This window comes from Stegostoma tigrinum, chromosome 4 (genome assembly GCF_030684315.1).
Source record: "Stegostoma tigrinum isolate sSteTig4 chromosome 4, sSteTig4.hap1, whole genome shotgun sequence".
Taxonomy (NCBI): domain Eukaryota; kingdom Metazoa; phylum Chordata; class Chondrichthyes; order Orectolobiformes; family Stegostomatidae; genus Stegostoma; species Stegostoma tigrinum.
The window spans coordinates 29,905,656-29,924,782 of record NC_081357.1 but is presented as its reverse complement, the minus strand read 5'-3'; the positions used below and the strand labels follow the sequence as shown (position 1 = coordinate 29,924,782).

Below are 19,127 nucleotides of genomic sequence, written 5' to 3'. Positions count from 1 at the left end.
CAGCAATGTTATGATGTCCAGGTAATTCCATTACCATATTTTACAGCTCTGTAAGGGCTGACCTGGCCTTTTAATAAACCCATCTGAGAAATGGTCACTCTAGCAGCGCAGCACTCCTTCAGTCTGCCACTTGAACGCCAGCATGGATTTTGGTGCCCGAACCCTGGCGTGGGACCTGAACTTAGAGCCTTGTGACTCAGAGGCAACTGAGGCAAAACTAACATTGCTATTTTGAGAGAAACTTCAGAAACTCACTCACACCTCCACCTCTCGGCCAGTGGTGCCGCTGCATTCAAAATATTTACTTTGACCTTTTCAACATTAAGACCTGACAAAGGAGTGTGACCAGAAGCCCTGATGTTTTGGATAGAAAGTCGAAGAATGCACAGACTTTAGCAATAAACTACTTAACTGCTGTGGTGTTGCATGGGAGGACAAGGTTATCATAGAGTTTGATAGGGAGACAAAGAAAAAATGTGTACACTTCGGGGAGAGGCCAGAATGAGGGGCCATAAACATAGTGTAGTCACTAATAAATCCAGTGGAGACCTTGGGAGAAAGCCTTTTTCTCCAGGGCATGCTTAGAACATAGAGCTGACTGCCATAATGAGTGGTTGTGGTAAATAATGTAAATATATGAAAGGTGAGGCTAAATAAACAAAGAAGAGAGGAAGGGATTTATTTTGGAATTCAGTGAAGAGATGTTGGAGGTAATTTGTATCAAGCATAAACACTGTTGTGAGCATGTTGGTCAGAATAATTTTTTCCTATGCAGTAAATACAGTATATGTATAGTCTCCAAGAATAATCGAGTCAGGGTGCTGTGAACTATTGCACCAGAGTCAACAAAACACTTAATTCTATTAAAAATGTGCTTAATTCTGTTTCCATTTTAGCCCTTTAGAAGATTTCCACTACAAATCTTAATGCCTGCGCATACAATACAAGCTGCCTACATGAATTTGCCACGCAGAAAAAATATTTTTCTGAAAACTGCTCCCCTTTCTCTTGTGTGCTGTATTGCTTTATAATTATAACAAAACTGTATAAAGATAGACAGGCAAACATCTTCCAGGACCATGTCACTACTGTTCTGAACATTCCTCTGTGAAGATACACAAAAGCAGTCCAAAGTCAACTCTGCCTTCTCATCATAATGTGTCAGGACACTTGTAATTCATATTTATATGATGTTTTTCATGTCCTTAAGGTACAATCTGCTTATAATTTTAATTTTAAATAATTAGGACTTCAAAATAAGTAATAGCATTTGATAGTCATCAGTGGATTTCTACTGCCTTCTCTCTGAGTCCCATTAAAGTGAGGATACCTATTTTCACAACTCAGTGACAACTAAGGTCAAAAACACTACAACTTATCCATTTTGTGAGTGTGACTTTTTGAAGTGTTAACTAAATGTGCCACACTAGAAGTAAGGCGAGCAGTATGAGAGTGAGATACTCATACCAAAACTCCCCTTTCATAATGTAGAAGAGTTTAAATTGTTTGAGATTTTGACCCTCAATACTCTTTTAAGGGTGTAAAACCAACATTGCATTTTAATAGGATTCAAAGATGAGGTATAATGGAAATATATTAGTGTTTGTCAAATGTCAGTATTTACTTTGCAGAGCTTAAGCTGAATCACAATTATTAACAAATACAAAACATGAACCTCTGTCTCCACATTTTGACTGTTTCATGATTCACCTTCTGAAGAAGAGTTTAGCTTGTTTAGCTTCTCCCCATATCATTTGCACACTTTTAATCCTCAGATCTTGAAATAAGTTTGGTTAGAATTGTAAGGCTACAATGATCCTGAATGCACAGTTTTTGTGCAGTTTTTAATATTATGTTCTGTCCTTGCACAATTTAATGGTTTCATTGTTTTGTCCACTTTTTGTTACCTTACACCCACAATTCCAACCCATCTTTAGGAAACCAGCAGCATTATAGATTTAGGGGTAAAGATAAATCTCAATAATGTTGTTATAGACATCTAGCTTCACAAAAATGAATAAGAGGGTACCGGCCCTTCACATTACCATTGATTAAAGTCTGCAGCAGAGCCAAACACTTCTGTAACAGTAAAAGCAAGAAAAAATGGGCACAGAAAGAGATGTCCACTAATATAACACGAGAAAGATTGACAAAAATAGTGACAAAGGATTTGATAGTAGAGCAGAAGCCTGTGAGGAAAATCCATAATGATTTGTTGCCTTCCTGAAGCCAGGGCCAGGATATCCATAGCAAAAGGGGATTGGTCAAATAAATCTAATGCTCTCTGGATGACTGAGGTAAAGAATAAGATGAAGTAGAAAAAGTACGTGTGGCAAATTGTTGCAAAGTTTATAGAGTAATCGTGAATTTGGAAGGCAGGAAGCTTGAATTTCTTTGTAAACAAAATGATAAGGGAGAAGATTGTTTGGCTCCTTTAAGAGGTGACATGCTTTTCTAAGCTTAGAGATTTATACCAAAAAGCGCCTAAGCAGCTGAAGGGATGCAGCTAGTTCTGAAATTGAAACAGGTTTCAATTGGCTGTGTGATTGGAAACTTTAGGCGTGTTTTGATGTTTTAGCAATGAGCTGGAATCAGCCAATTATTTAAATCAAACACTTAACGTTTGAAAGCGAATGAATTTAAATCTGATGATTTTCACAACCTCAGACCAGTTGAAAATTGATTGTAAGAAAATTAATATACCGTCCAAGGTATATAGGGAGAGGCTTTTTGAAAATCAATGTGAGAGCGAACTACCATCTGAGAAAAAAAATTAGCATTTGGCTCTTGCAAAAAATCACTAAGCTCTCTAAGAAAACACCATCTATCCATAAAAGGAACCACTGCACTTCTAGCTAAGAGTCCTCACAGAGGACTTCACAGAGAAAACATCCTGACAGCTAGATCAGTGGAAGAAAGGCATTTGTGACTTGAGAACAGCAGAAGAAAGGCATGTAGACTTTGAGAGACTAAGTTTTAGTTTACTTTCTTATTACTTGGGCTTAAATAAGTAGGGCTTGTGTTTATTGGAACAGCATACCATTCGAATTTAGTTCAGTTAGGGAATAGTTAGTAGTTAAGGTGGAATTGTTCCATTTGTAAGTAATTCTATTTTTTTTCACTGTTAGTGTTAAATAAATAAATATTTATTTGTTACTTGTAAAGTGAATATCAGGAATTTTCTTTCATTTAACTTCCCCTTCTCCATAACAGTTTTATAGATTAGGCGAGGTGAAGCGAGTTTCTCTGGGGTTTCGGGTTTAATTATTAGAAGGGGACCTCTTCTCCTACCATAAGAGATTGGAGCTCGTGTTTTGATTTTAATTATCTTTGAGGGGTTTGATTTCCCCTTCCAAGCCCAAATAATATTGATTCCATGAACTACAAACCAGCCTGCTTAATATCAGTGATTGGAAGACAAATAGAAATAATTCAGGACAAAATGAAGAGTCTTGAGAACAATTGTGGATTAATTCAGGAAAACCACATTAGATTTAATAAGGACAAATCATGCTTAACCAACATGCTTGGGTTTTTTTGCATTATAACAGAGAAAGAGAGTTGTTCACAGTAGTGTGATTGATATGCCCTATGTAGAATTCTAAAAAGCTTATGATATAAACAGTAATTTTATTAGTTATATTAATATTGATGTTATTATCATATACATTTATTTTTCTTCATTGTTTGTTTGCCCTTCCCCCTTATAGGAACATACCTTGACTGCATCCAATCTAGATCTACATATGTTCATTGTCCCCCCCCAATGGCTTTCCTCGTGATATCTTTGACCCTGGCGTCAAACTGGCAAAAAACAATTCTAGATTTACTTTATAGGTTTCTGTTCTTCTTATTGCTTTCCAAATTTTCCTCTTGTTTTTATAAGGTCAACAACAGGAGCATATTCTAGAGTTGTGGGTGCATAGTATTGTAAATGGTTATGTGTTTGCTGATTTAGTTTTACAGCCCTAGGTGTGGGATGTTGAAATGGGAGATGGGGGATCAAAAACAGGTTCATTCCCAGGAAAGAGGTCAATATCAGCAGAGGTGCTGCTATTACCAGTCCCCAGACAGTCATGGCAAGGCAAGACTAAGGAGAAGTCCTGACTTGCTTAGGAGAAAACTCTAGGAACAGAAGACTGTGGAGATATAAAACAGGAAGACATTGTTTTGAAGGCATGAGTTTAAGGAACCCATGCCCAATCAAAACAATGAGTTATGAGCTTGTTTTTAGGTCTTAGGGAGAGACATTATCTGAAAAAAATAGCATCAAGTGAATGCATAGAAATTTGCCAAACCTGAAACTGATTACAGCCACAGGATATACAATGAGCTTAAGCATAGACAAAGGTGATTAGCTTCACTGATAGTGTAGAAGTGTTGAATCTTTTGAGATTTGTATTGTTTCAAATAGCTGTCATAGAGTGTAATTTTGTTTCTTTTGGCTGGCCAACTTTGATGTTCTTTTGTTAAAAGGACATTGGCAACCCGTTGTGAATATGTTTGGTGATTCAGTTCTTTTAAGGAACAATTTTTTTTCAAGAACACTGCTTTGAAACTGATTAATGTATAAACAAATATTATAATATATAGCTGTTGTTCCTTTTTTTTTAAATTAGCCTTGATTGAAGTGGCATAGCTCTGCTTAATCTATAATTTGGCTTGAATTTTCCTCTAACCCAGTTTGAACTTTATATTTAATATGCATTTTGATCATTTCAGTTAAAGGGACTACCATCATATTTCTCATGGGCTTCAGTGCCCTCTAGTGGTACCTAAAATATTTTAATATCTTCAGAATAAATAATAATGGCATTTTAGAAGATGTATTGTCATTTCATGCTGCTTGATTGCAGCAATGCATTTGAAAATCATGAGTTAAATTTTCCACTCCCTGAAGGTGCAGTAGCAGTGGGGAAGAAATAAGAAAATGTGATAAAAGTGAAAAAGTCAGAATTTTGACGCCAAGAGAATTTTTTTTATTCGCTTGTCAGATATTGACATTGCTGTCTGGGTAGCATTTATTGCCTGTCCTTTGTTGTCTTGAGAAAGTTATTGTAAGCAGATTTTCACTTTAAACCTTTAAAAAAAAACCCCAAAGATTCTCCATTGAGAGGCATCTATCTTATTTCCATGCATTTGCACCTTGCTAAAGCCCTTGCTCAACTTATTCATATGCCAATTCCAATGCTCTTTTCCTAAGAAACTAGACAGTGCAAATTCCAGCATCTAATTCAGAGAAAAGACCTGGTGGCTGCAGCTCTTGAGATATCTATCAAGAAATTGTATAACTGTTTCTTCAACACAATAGCCATATATGGCCACCCGCCTCACCGCGCCATCATGCCTGCTCTGGGACCAACTCTCTCAAATTTTTCCTTTGCAACTCAGATATACATACAACTTGCATGCTTCTGCCTAGTCACTTTGCATGTGGAGAGACACATACACCTCCTGCATCTGCACAAGATCCATCTTACAGCCCTCAACTTGCTTCATGAGTGCTAAATCACATTGCATTTAATTGGAGGCTGCCAGCCTCTCTATGCTTCACATTACCACTTAGCGCCATGATATAAGGTGTGTGATTCAGGTTTGGCTCATGTATGAGAGTATTTATTAGTTACTTGTCATATTCTTTGAAGCCATGGTTTTTAAGCTACTATGTCTGAGAAAGTAGATCATGGGAAATCAACAGCAATCTTTTCGTAGGTGAAGGTAACATTGATGGTCAGGACGGCTGTCCGACACAACAATGCTTCATCATGTCAGAGAGGATAGACATAGCCTCGTGTAAAACTGCTTCCAGCATCAGTGAGGACTGCCTTTCATTTTGTAAACTTTCTGTTGGTTAACTGGTATTTGCAAACGTTTGCAGTCCTTGACCTTCAGTACTCCTGAATAAATGACTAATTATCCACCTGATAATGGATATTTTCAAATTAACCTCTCCAAAGGTGTTATTCCACACATCTGGAGCAGGTGAGACTTGAACCTAGGTCTTCTGGCTTAGTAGAAGGGACACTGCCTATCAAGAACGCCCTAAAATATTTCTTAACCAACCTGCTCAGGTATGTTAATGACACACTCCTGGAGCAGGCGGGATTTGAAATCAGGCTTTCTGGTCCAGAGGTAGAGACATTACCAATGCACCACAAGAGCCCGTCCATTTGATTATATTCTTCGTGTGATTCCACTTACACATTACATGTTGCACTGATGGTTAGAGAAAAAGCAGCAGTCAATGAAATAGTCCAGTAAAATTACAAGGCACTGAGGTTAGATAGCTCTTAAGGCCTACAGCAGCAGATCATATTGAACAACTGACTTCTCTCATAATAGCCAGAAAGTTAAGAGGGACCATGAAGAAATGTTTTTTTCAATTTTTCCATTGTTGGACATCCTGCAATGCTTGAAGAGTGTGTGTAGACTGCTAAGTTACCCTGAAATGTTGAAGTGACCCCCAGGACAGTTTTGAACTTTAAGATGCAGCACTTTGTTCAGCTTTTTTCACTGGGCTAATGTGCCTATTAGGGAGCCCAGGTGTGTGAATTGCCCATTGTACACCTCCCAACTTTGAACTGCTCTTTGCTTGGCCTTGTCATCTTGAAAAACTTGAGTGGTCATCCTCTGGTATCTTGGTGCCTAGCGATCCTAGGCATGCAGTGAGTGAGCAGATGAAGTTTGACCTACAGGTTTTGCAATCACAGGTCAGGGCAGGAGAGTGGATGGAGGGGCCAAGCACCTCTGGTACATCCTGACAGGAAGCTTCTAGGAATTTTGTGTGTGGCTTCCCCTCTTTATGGAACCTGCTGGCACCACCATATCACTCTAAGAGAAAGGAGCACCTCAATTGAGACAAAGATTTCTCAACCTCCTGTGTCCTTGTCATTGACACTAAGCACCAATGGCCACCACAATGTTGCAGCGTGGTGTGCATATCCTGAAAACACTTGGCCTGCATCTCCATGGAAGTCACTCACCTGTCCATACATGACATACTGCAGCCAGCATGGTGCTGATGACAATCCTTCATCCTTTGATCCAGCTTACTGAGTGTCCCAGACAAAGCTGCCTGCTACTCTTATACCTATCTGTACACTTCAGCACAGTTATTGGTGGCGGAGATCCTGGGATTGTCATCTGACTGGCACTAAGCAAGTGCCTGGTCTCAGACTCTCTTCTTGAGTTCCAGCAGCCTAAGGCAGCCCTTCCTCAACCAGTTGCAAAGACATGTCAGTGTTGTGCTCACCAAAATGTCCTCCCGAGTCAAATCCAGGTGGTGTACTTAGTGAAGTGGAAGTCTATGAGCTGGTGAAGGGCGCAGCTGAAAACCTAGCTCATCCTCTGAAGTTTCAGTGGCTTCCTCCGGACGGGTGAAGGCGGTGTTGAGTGTCTCTGGTACTGGCCTTTTTGAGGTCGTTTGCTGGGTGGCATGAGCACCTGCATAAGAGAAGGGAGGGTATGAGCTGTCTCAGAGAAAAGCTTATGCAGTTTAGGAAGGCATTTGCAGTGATGCCAGTGGGACAGCAGCGTAATACAGCACCATAAACTCGCTGGGATATAACGTGGCGAAGTGTGTAGACACAGATTTGGCAGGTGGAGTATAGTGTGGGAGTCGTGAATATGTTCATCTTGGCAGGAAGAATAAAGAAAAATCAGCATATTATTTAAATGGGGATGGGTATATAAAACTGAGCTATGGAGGGATCTCCATGCATTAGCACATGAATGTGTACGTTTATTCTCTGACAGGATGTGAGCATTGCTGACTGGGTCAGACTTATTGCCTGTCCCTAGTTGTGTTGGAGAAGGACTGCCTTCTTGAGCCACTTCAATTGACATGGTGTAGCTAGAACAACATTGCTACTAGAGAGGGAGTGAAGGAATGGCGGTATAGTTCAAAATCAGATACAAATAATTTCAGCCAAAGGGTTAATATGCAGGCAAAACAAGTAGTTAGGAATGCAGATGAACTGTTGTCATTTATTCCAAGGTAAATAGAATCTTAACGCAGGGTTATTATGAGGGGCCTAGATAAGGTGAATAGCAAATGCCTTTTCCCTAGGGTGGGGAAGTTCAAATCAAGGGGCATATTTTTAGCCGTGAGAAGAGGAAAAGTTTTAAAAAGGATATGAAGTGCAACATTTTGACATGGAGTGTGGTTTGTGTGCAGAACGAACTGCCAGAGTGGCTGGAGGATGCAGGCACAGTTACAACATTTAAGACATTTAGATAAGTATATGAATAAGAAAGGTTTGGAGGGATATGGGCCAAATGCAGGCATGTGGGACTAGTTTAGTTTGGGAACATGGTCAGTGTGGACTGGTTAGACTGTGTGACACACATGGGATGTGGGCATCTTTGGCTAGGCTGAGTATTTAATATCTATCTCTAATGGGATGTTTTGCCACAGTTCTGTAGAATGGTGAGGCTACATCTGGAGGAATGTGTGTAGTTTTGGACTCTTTATTTGAAAAAGGATGTAAATGAAACCAGTCAGAGGGTTTCGCTCAACTGATACCTAGGGTTTTAGGTTATCCTTATAAGATAAGTTTGGGTAAGCTGGTCCTGTGTCCATTGGAGTCGAGAAGAGCTAGAGGTGAGCTTACTGAAACATGTAAGAGAGCGAGAGGACTTAACAAGGGTGTATGCTGAAAGGATGCTTCCCCTTGAGGGGAGACCACAGCTGGGGGACACAGTTGTGCAATCAAAATGGAGGTGAGATGCATTTATTTTCTCAGAGGATCGAATGTCTTTAGAAATCTCTTCTGCAAAGAGCAGTGGAGGTGAGGTCTTTCAGTAATTTAAAGGCAGAAATTGATGCATCAATTGTTAGTCAATAATCCAAGTGTTATCTGAGATAGATAGAATTGAGGAGTTAAAGACACAATCAGCTCAGCTATGACCTTATTGAGTGCCAGAGCTGGTTAGAAAGAATGAGTGGTCTATTACTGCTCCTAATCCATGTGTTCATTGGGCATTTGTCAGGTTCACAACATCACTATACAGCTCAAGTATGTGCATGGTACTTGCATGACTGGATAATATCCAGCCCGGATGGGCTACGTCGTAGAGTTCTGAGGGAGGTGGCTGAGGAAATAGCGGAGGCTTTGGCCGTGATCTTTCAAAAGTCGCTGGAGTCAGGGAAAGTCCCAGATGATTGGAAAATTGCTGTTGTAACTCCCTTGTTTAAGAAAGGATCAAGGCAAAAGATGGAAAATTATAGGCCAATTAGCCTAACCTCGGTAGTTGGTAAAATTTTAGAATCCATTGTCAAGGATGAGATTTCTAAATTCCTGGAAGTGCAGGGTCAGATTAAAACAAGTCAGCATGGATTTAGTAAGGGGAGGTCGTGCCTGACAAGCCTGATAGAATTCTTTGAAGAGGTAACAAGTATGTTAGACCAGGGAAACCCAGTAGATGTTATCTATCTAGACTTCCAAAAGGCCTTTGATACAGTGCCTCACGGGAGGCTGCTGAGCAAGGTGAGAGCCCATGGTGTTCGAGGTGAGCTACTGGCTTGGATTGAGGATTGGCTGTCTGACAGAAGGCAGAGAGTTGGGATAAAAGGCTCTTTTTCGGAATGGCAACCAGTTACGAGTGGTGTCCCGCAGGGTTCAGTGTTGGGGCCGCAGCTGTTCACTTTATATTATTAATGATCTGGATGAAGGGACTGGGGGCATTCTGGCGAAGTTTGCCGATGATATGAAGATAGGTGGACAGGTAGGTTGTACTGAGGAGGTGGGGAAGCTTCAGAAAGATTTAGACAGTTTAGGAGAGTGGCCCAGGAAATAGCTGATGAAATTCAATGTGAGTAAATGTGAGGTTTTGCACTTTGGAAAAAAGAATACAGGCATGGACTATTTTCTAAACGGTGAGAAAATTCACAAATCAGAAGTGCAAAGGGATCTGGGAGTGCTAGTCCAGGATTCTCTAAAGGTTAACTTGCGGGTAGAGTCTGTAATTAAGGAAGCGAATGTAATGTTGTCGTTTATCTCAAGAGGGTTGGAATATAAAAGCAGCGATGTGCTTCTGAGGCTTTATAAGGCTCTAGTTAGGCCCCTTTTAGAATACTGTGTCCAATTTTGGGCCCCACACCTCAGGAAGGACATTCTAGCCCTGGAGCATGTCCAGCAGAGATTCACACGGATGATCCCTGGAATGGTAGGTTTAACGTATGATGAACGGCTAAGGATCCTGGGATTGTACTCATGAGAGTTTAGAAGGTTGAGGGGAGATCTAATAAAAACTTACAAGATAATGTATGGTTTAGAAGGGGTGGATGCTAGGAAGTTGTTTCCGTTAGACAGGGAGACTAGGACCCATGGGCACAGCCTTAAAATTAGAGGGGGTAAATTTAAAACTGAAATGAGATGACATTTCTTCAGCCAGAGAGCGGTGGGCTTGTGGAATTCATTGCCGCAGAGTGCATTGGAGGCCGGGACGTTGGATGCATTCAAGGCAGAGATCAACAAATTCTTGATCTCAGAAGGAATCAAGGGCTATGGGGAGAGTGCAGGGAAGTGGTGTCGAAATGCCCATCAGCCATGATTTAAATGGCGGAGTTGACTTGATGGGCCGAATGGCTGTACTTCCACTCCTATGTCTTATGGTCTTAATTGATGCAATGACACAGAATAGGAACAGACTATTATATTGACTTTGTCTGTGCTCCCAGCTCTTCAAACTGCACTTTATCCCCAACATAGATGTTCACTTTCAGCTGTTTACTTCATTCCTTTCACCTAGAACATCAATGCTGCAATGTTGTTGTAGTCTTATAATTCAGCATTCCGTATCTGATCTGTTTTAATCCACCCTTATTCATGCTCTTTATCCCTTACCCATGCAAAGCAGAAAGTTCACTCTGGACTTTTATGTCAATTTCATCGGTTTGCCAAGTCTCATCAACCCCAAAATTATCCTTGGAACTGAACCTCTTTGATAAGGGTCCACTCTTACAGCTCAGTGTCCACTTCAACCCTGACAAAAAACCTGGGATATTTCATGATGCGAAAGACTCAATATGAGTGTAAACTGTTGAGCTGTGCTTATGCTAACATGACTTAGCTGGGAAAATGTTAATTTACACTTTGCGGTTCAAATACTAAGATTATACTTTCATTTGCAAATGTGTGGTTGCAGTTAGTTTTGCCAGTTCTGCCTCTTTAACAAAACTGTGCTTGTATCTACATCCCACTGGAATTACTCAGTTTGACTTAAGTCACTCTTTATTTGTAGATTGACTGTTCCATAACCTATAACTGTAACATGTTTTGGAAATCTTCACAAGTTCATCAAGTGACTGTAGCTTTATTTGAATCAGTGTCATGCCCATTTAAAAAGTAGCTATAACTATCATTACTGAGAAGTCTTAGATTGAGGTAAGTAACATACCCATTTTCCATTATGTTGTTCAAGTGGGTCTCATGTCATCATTGTACCTATGCATTGAGATGTAAATGATTATCATATCTCTCCTTTTATTTCAATGCAGATGCTACAACTGTGGCGGCCTTGATCATCATGCTAAGGAATGTAATCTACCTCCTCAGCCAAAGAAGTGCCATTATTGCCAGAGCATCATGCACATGGTCGCTAACTGCCCTCTCAAAACTGTTCCGACACAGCCCCTCATTCCTCAGGGAAGATATGAAGCAGATCCTCAACCTTCCACTTCTGCATATGCTGCTTTCCCTAGAGAAACAGGAGGGGCCCAAGGCTACCCAGCTTTGCCTCATTGTCAGGAGGGAAAACCAGAGACGGAACACACTGGCAAGTCACCGCATGAGGCTTCTTCAAGCAAGCTGTCTGCATCACCTGAAGAATCGAGCAGGAAAGGGCCATCCATTCAGAAGCGGAAAAAAACATAAAGCAAGTTGCGTGATCGCTTTTGAGGCTTTTTTTTTAAATATAGGATCCCAAACTACCTCATACTTGCAAAAGTACAGGGGAAGTAAGTACACATACTGCAGCTCCTTTTATGAGGGGAGAAAAAAGAGACTTGGTGAATCAACAAACATTGAACTGGTCAATTCACTCCATGAAAAGAATGATTATTGGATTAAGGTCATGCACATCCACTGTGCTCCACTTTTACCTTTATATGCAGAAACTCCTGTGGCATATGAGTTTCAGTGTCAGTTTGCCATGTTTAATTCCCTTGGCTTTTCTAATCTTTTATAACAAATACTGTTCACAGTCCCTTTGGTATCCTCCTGAAATTGCAAAGCAATACACAACACTACAATCAACCCAAGAACATTTCAGAGGCTCCATTCCATTCAGTGGGCAGCTGAAGCAACGCTGTTTAAACAAAGTGATAAACCAAAGGAAATCAACATGATGATGCTGCCAGAGCAGAGGTACCAGAAATCAACAGACATAATTAATAAAGCATGGCAGTGTCTTTCTTCTGTAGGCAATATTCAACATTGAGATACTAGCCACAAACATGAATATTAACATAACGGGAATTGAAGCTTCAGATAATGTGAATGTGTTTGTGTTGCAAGTGCTTTTTGGTTGTTTTTGTTAATTGTGTCTTAAACTCAAACCTGTGAACACTGTAGTATTCTTTCATCTGTATCTGTAGATATATAAATATATATATATATCTATACATGTGTGTACAGATATATAGATATACATACAAAAGATTAAAAATAGAGTGCAGATAAATTGAATGTCATGCCATTTCTGCTAATGTTCTGCAGTAAACACCTAAGCAGCAGTTGGTGATATACATATATAGTATACAAAATATATATGTATGTATATATAAAGGCATTCCAGTATCGGTAAATTGCATATTCCACAGTTGACTCTATAATTTGACAAGTATTTGGATGCCAATCTCCATAAAGTTGACTCTTGATTGGATCTTCAAACAGTAAAGAAAAGATGTAGATGGCAGTTAAAAAAATAACCTGAATGTAATGTATTACTTCATTTTCTAATACCAAACACCCACGTAGTTAAATTCATATTGAAGACTTTGTGATGGGCTGCACTTTGCTACGCTCTTGTCTTTGATATGAAATTGCAAACCTATCTCTGCAGTGCAGAAAAATTGTACATTCTTCTTGACAGTTGAGTCATTTTTAATCCTTTCAGTACTGGTTTTGGAACATGTGCATCTATTGAGAATTTAAATAGGTAATATAAATGAGTAGTACCGCATTTTACCAAAACATCCTTCCAAAGTTCGGCTGTTGCTAATTACAATTTACATTAGTCAGCATGGTCACCTGCTGGTAGATTACCAAGGGAGCTCATAAGGCGAATACACAAGTTTGATTTTACAAGAGAAGAAATATAGAAATGGTTCTGTTCTTACAAGCTATGGGTTTTTGCATGGGGAAGTTTCACAAGACATGAGTTGGGTGTTTTGCCAATTGACTTCAAATGTGTAAAAACACTACCCCAGAGACAATGTGGATTTTTGGGAGGTTTTTTTGGGACCCTTTTGAAATATCCAAGAAGAGACAGCTGATTACCCAAAAGATGTCTCTGTTTGAAAGTATGTTTCTTGAAAGCATGCTAGCAAGTTGGTATCATGCCTTGGATGATCTTGTAGATTAGCAATATTGATTCAGAATGAACATGTATTTCATTTTAAGTTCCTTTATAGAGTTATTTTAATTGGTTTATTCATTTCCTGTTCTAACCACATGTAAACTTGATTTGAAGAAGCTAAGTGTCTGATTAAATGCAAATTAATGTCTCATGAAAAGTATCAATAGGGATTGGTCAAACTAGCAACATCAAAGAGAATTCTCCAGTGTAGTGCAGATGAAGGCCATGTGATCCACCTTGACTTTAACATCTATTTGAAAGTGCTATGTACCCGATTCGTCTTATTCCCCTGCTTTTTCCACAGACTTGCAAATGGAACATTCATTCTACCCAAAGTTAAACAGTTTGTGTTTTTAGAGGACCTTCAATAAAATAAACTCCCCAAGGAGCTTTTCTTTGAAGAAAGCAGATAACTGAACTAGTCGTTACACAGATAAGAAAGGCACTTTTGAAAGGACGAGTTTAGAGGAGCCTTCTGAAGAAAGTGAAATGCTCAGAAGTGAACTTTAGGGCAAGAATTTCAAAGTATGCTGGCTGAGATCATTACTGTAATGCGAACAAATGCAATAAGGTAGAGCTTGGTTCTTTCTGATCACTTATATGACTAAAAATTTCACCCCTAGTTTTTAAGTTCTCACAAACAAGGAGACTGACTTTGTTTGGTACCCCATTTCAATGCACACTTAGCCCTCTTGGACGCTAGTTTGTGTAATACTGTACTAGCTCTCCAGTTCATTTGATCCAGTCATTAATTTTTTGTGTACCTGAGCTACTAACTAACAGACATTTTAATGTATTTCCTACACTTCTGCTTTATAAAACTGCATGAGTTGCCTTGTGCCAACACCTTGAAATGATGCCCTCCAGCAGGCACTTGCTGACCAAGATTTTTCAGCTAAAGGCAAATTTCAAACCAGCTGTTTTGTTGGCTTTTTTGCATATTGACAATATTATATAAATACAAATACATCACTTTCTGGCACAATTTGTGAAATAAAGTGGGAAAGCTCATTCTGAATCACTGATCTCAATTCATGGTGGCTGAAGATGATAGAAATTCAGAGGCTAACATATCATCTGATGCATTGACTGCACAATTCTTGGAAGGTTTAGGCATTTACTTAAATGCAAGTGGGTATGCGTAGTCCTTAACAATCTTTACTTATTGATCCTGAATGTTCTGAGGGTTTATTTAAAAAGGCATGTTTTACTTCCCACTATTAATCATGCTACTAATTTCACTAGAAATTCTTTGGAAAAAGGGGAAGAATGTGCAACAACCTGAGGTCATGAACTAACATGCCCTTGGCATCTTGTTATAGTTAATGGGAATGGGATGCCTGTTGCTCCTTTGAACTGCTGTTTAGATGACATTTCCATGTATTCATAGTAATGTTACTGAGAACACTCAAATGTCTTTGCAAATTGCACAGCGATAAATATGTCTCAGTGCAAGGCTGTATCACTTAAAAGAAGGCTCGAATCACTATCTCTGTTCTAAATATTAAACTGGGAGGATAACTTTACCATGCTGAGCTTGCGATTGAAATTAGATTAGTGAGAGGGGGAGAGGGAGAAAGATGATCCATAACAAGTCTTTTAACACAAAATGGCACCTTCACAGCAGTCAGGTCATGTGCCATTATGTGACCATATATTTCCCATAGGCGGATTGTTTGTTCAAGTTCCGGGGGAACAGAGACCATTTAGCTTAACCCTTCAAAAATAACCCTGGAGGCATCAGTTCATGTGAAAGCTGATCCTGAACGAAACTTCAAAGTGTACAATGTTGGTCAGATTGGAATCTGGTAGGCATTAACTGGACAATACAAGTGTGATAAATTAGGTGTGGTTAACATTTTAGCTCTTTATCATGGTGAAGGGATTGTTGGTTTCCATATCCTGAGTGTGAGGAATGATACTGCTGCTCAGTGTGTATATTACAGACAAGTATAAACTGCCTAAATGTGATGAGAGAGTTTATTTTAAACACTTGAATCCCACAAAGAAAAGTGTTTATAATTGAAGAGATGCAGGTTGTACCATTGCTGTTTTGATGTCAGAATACAGCAAACCTTCCCATAATCTGAAACGTGACGATATTGAATGTGTTGTACCTATCGAGAAATGTATGCTTACATAATGTAAGGATTGTTTCTTTATTTAAAAGTGTATAGACAAATCAGAGTGGCATTGCTTAATCTACAATATATATGTCTTTTTATATAAAAAAAGATTAGGCAAGAAACAACGAAGAAAATGCAAGCTGCAAGTCACTTTGACATGCTAAACCAAAGTTTCTTGACCTTATTGAATGAAGAAAACATGAATATTTCCTTAGTTGGACATTCCCTGTTTACAATGGAAAAGTTCAGAGCTGAGATCAGACTTTCAATAACCCAATTCTGAAACCCAAAAGTTTTGCAGGTGCATTTTGAAAAGCATTGGCAAGATTGTGAAGCTTTCCAGTGCAGAATTCTGTTAGTGCACCACAGTGAACTTCTAAGAGCACAGACCAAACATATCAGAGAGACAAAAGATTGGTTTTGTATTTTTGTATATTGTGATGTTATGATCATTATTACTCCAAAGTGTATCTCAGGACAAAGAACTTTACTCAGGGAATATACCAAGTAGGTTTATTTTTATTTGCAGATTAAGTACTGAAGACATTCTAGAAAGTACTCTGAACAAACCAAATAGTTTTAGAGCTTGGTATCTACATCTATATTTACATACTGCTATTATTAGTAACTACCTCTGAGCTTTACATAGTCCTACATTTCTGATAATCAGATTTATGATGTCTTTTTCGTATTTTGTTATTTTTGTATAAAAATAATAATGGTAGAGTTGTTTTATTGTACCCACGGCTTATATACCCATGATAATCCATTTTTTTTTGGTTATGAAGTTGGCACATGCAATGATGTATGGTATGTTTGATATCGTAAAACAGACCAGATTTTGTTTTTCTGTTTACAGCAAAAGGCTACCTCATCCCTTTTCTGTATATTTCTACCTTTTTGTTGCTTTAGTCTTGAAATCAGCTGTCAATAATATTTTTGTATTCATAAAGTAGAATAATGTTTCTGTCACTGAGTAACAGGCATGAAGGTACTAGTGAATTCCAGTTGCAGCATATATTAATTTATGGGTTATTAATTTACTTTTTCTTCAGAAAAGGTAGAATGTCTTTTAAAGACTGAGAGAATTTTTCAGTTATAGTTACATAAACCCTATCAGTCATGTTTTCAAGCAAAAGAAAATACTGTGACTGGGATGTCTTAACTTTATTCACCTCTGTATGATGGTGTATTCATTCAGAAGGTTGAATGGCCAGTATTGATCCAGTGAATAACTTAAAAGTGTATGCAATTTTTAATCCAATGTCTTACGACTAATATGACGCCAACAAAAAATTCTGTCGATTAGCGTAAATTACAAATGATGACATCAACAACTTTGCATACATATTTATTTGACAGCCCTTTTAAGACTGCAACAAGATTGGCTTAATCATCTAAAGTCCATATTTATTTATGCGTAGTTAATCATGAATATCACAGATGTTCTTCCTTGGAATTGGAGCTTTCTTTCTAGTTGTATGTGTCATATGCTTTGGTAATGGTTGATAGTATGATTTTTAAGGGTGTGCAGGTATTCTGTTAAAAATGGAGTGACTCAAACATGCTGCTGTGAAAGGATCAGACCACATTTAAAGTTCATACTTGTTTTGTTTTTAATTTCAATACAAACTAACTAAAAGAAGATGCAGTGTTTTTTATAACCAGACAGGTCACTAAAGATGTTCCTCATTCAAGATGTTTCAGAACTTCTCGCAGTAAGGGCATTTTATTTTGTGCTTCTTGAATATTGGTTCTTGTGGTGCAGACATTGGTTCCTTTTCACTTAACAACACTGTCAAACTGTTCTTAGTGGGACTGCACACCCTGTACCGTCTGTTATGAAAATATGTCTTGGGCACTTGAAAGATGAAAAAAATTCTCTCAAGTAAACCTGTCATCGAATATAAAATATGAATTGAATGTATATGCGTGTCTCTTTGCTAGTCCAGAAAGCAAAAAAAAACTACTGATTCCTCCTCATGTTCCTTGAGTTATGACAGCCTGTGGTTCTTTAAAATGTATGTTGCCTCTAAGGGCAGTCGAAAATTTGAAGCTACCAGTTGTGTACTAAACTAGGTCTACCTCTTATCACATTGTTTTCATCAAGCAGTGTTAATTTGCCAATGTTATGGTGAACTGCACAGCTGCTAAACTAGTCCGCATTTCTAATTGTGGCTGTTCGTGTATTATTATATCGTTGTTTTTTTCTGTGTACTGAAGACCAAAGTAAACACTGTTACATTTTTTGTACTTTTTAAATCTTGACTTTATATAATATCTTTAAATTATCTTTTCATACTTTTAAAATACCTTAGCTACCATTTTTGATTCACATTATGCATTGTTTACAATATTCCAATGTGTTATTTGATTGTTGGTGTTTAAGAGATTTGGGTATTTAACTACTATTTCTGTGGCTCATACGTTTTTGAGGTCAACTCTCACTGTCTGAATATTGGATGATAGCACCAATTGCCTTGTTTTGCCTAACCTAGTTCTTTTTCAATACTTAATTCATACCTGATTTTTATTTAGTTCTGTGAAACACAGGTGTTATGCTGCCTGAAAATTATTTTACTTGACTTAAAAAAATAAAGTGTATAAGTGGCATTTATTATCTGATTCCATCTCTTTACTTCTGAAGTGTTGTTCTCTTTTATAATTAAAAGTTATTAAATGAATGTTAGATTTGCTGTTTTAAATTAGCTTTGGAAATGTTGTTCACTTTAAATCAATATATATTTCAATCTTCAAGCCACTGCACTGAGAGAAGTTCATAATTTCAGTTCCATTTAATAATCTACAAATAAACTAAGTGGCAGAACTAAGATGCATATACAGTATGCACACATGAATTTGTGTTAATAGACTCTCATAGTCTTCTGAAAAGTTGGTTGCAGTGAAATTCAAAAGCTGGAAATCTGAAACAAACAAGCAAAGAAATAACCGTGCACAATAGGTTGGTCAGCATCTGTAACAAGAAAAGACAAATTAAAGTTCCACTCAAAGTCGTCCCTTGTTTTCCGAACCCTACCGCTCCCAGTTTCTTTCTCGTGCATCTGGTAAACAATCATTCCTCAGCCCCTGGCAATCAATATCACAATAGCCTCAATCTCCTATCTCAAAAGATGTTGATTCCACTCTTTTCAATTTGGTCCTGAATCAGCTACTAAGAAGCTCAATTAGGAGAAAAATGGTGAGTGTGTTCTTCCCCTAACTTTTTAGTATTGCTTTGATCTTATTTTTGTGTCATGTACTTGTATGATTGTTGCGCAGTTTAAATGTTTACTTACTTCAGCCTTATGCATACATTTATTCTATTACTGTTTCCCATGGCCAGTCTCAGTCCTTCTCTTTACAATGCAAGTAAGTACATGGCAACTCTGTTGACTATTATCACTTTAACATTCATTGGAA

At 38.3% G+C, this 19,127-nt stretch overlaps 1 protein-coding gene across 5 annotated transcripts in view; it reads left to right on the top strand.

Annotated features, from left to right (window-relative positions):
• The window catches only part of LOC125452223 (protein lin-28 homolog B-like), a 258,127-nt gene extending 239,803 nt beyond the window's left edge, over positions 1–18,324 (top strand). For all 5 annotated transcript variants that reach the window (XM_048530383.2, XM_059645259.1, XM_048530380.2 and 2 more), the window contains one exon: positions 11,501–18,324. In XM_048530383.2, the coding sequence (XP_048386340.1) occupies positions 11,501–11,876 (376 nt within the window). In that variant the 3' untranslated portion in view covers positions 11,877–18,324. The remainder of the gene's footprint in view (positions 1–11,500) is intronic.
• Positions 18,325–19,127: the final 803 nt, after the last annotated feature.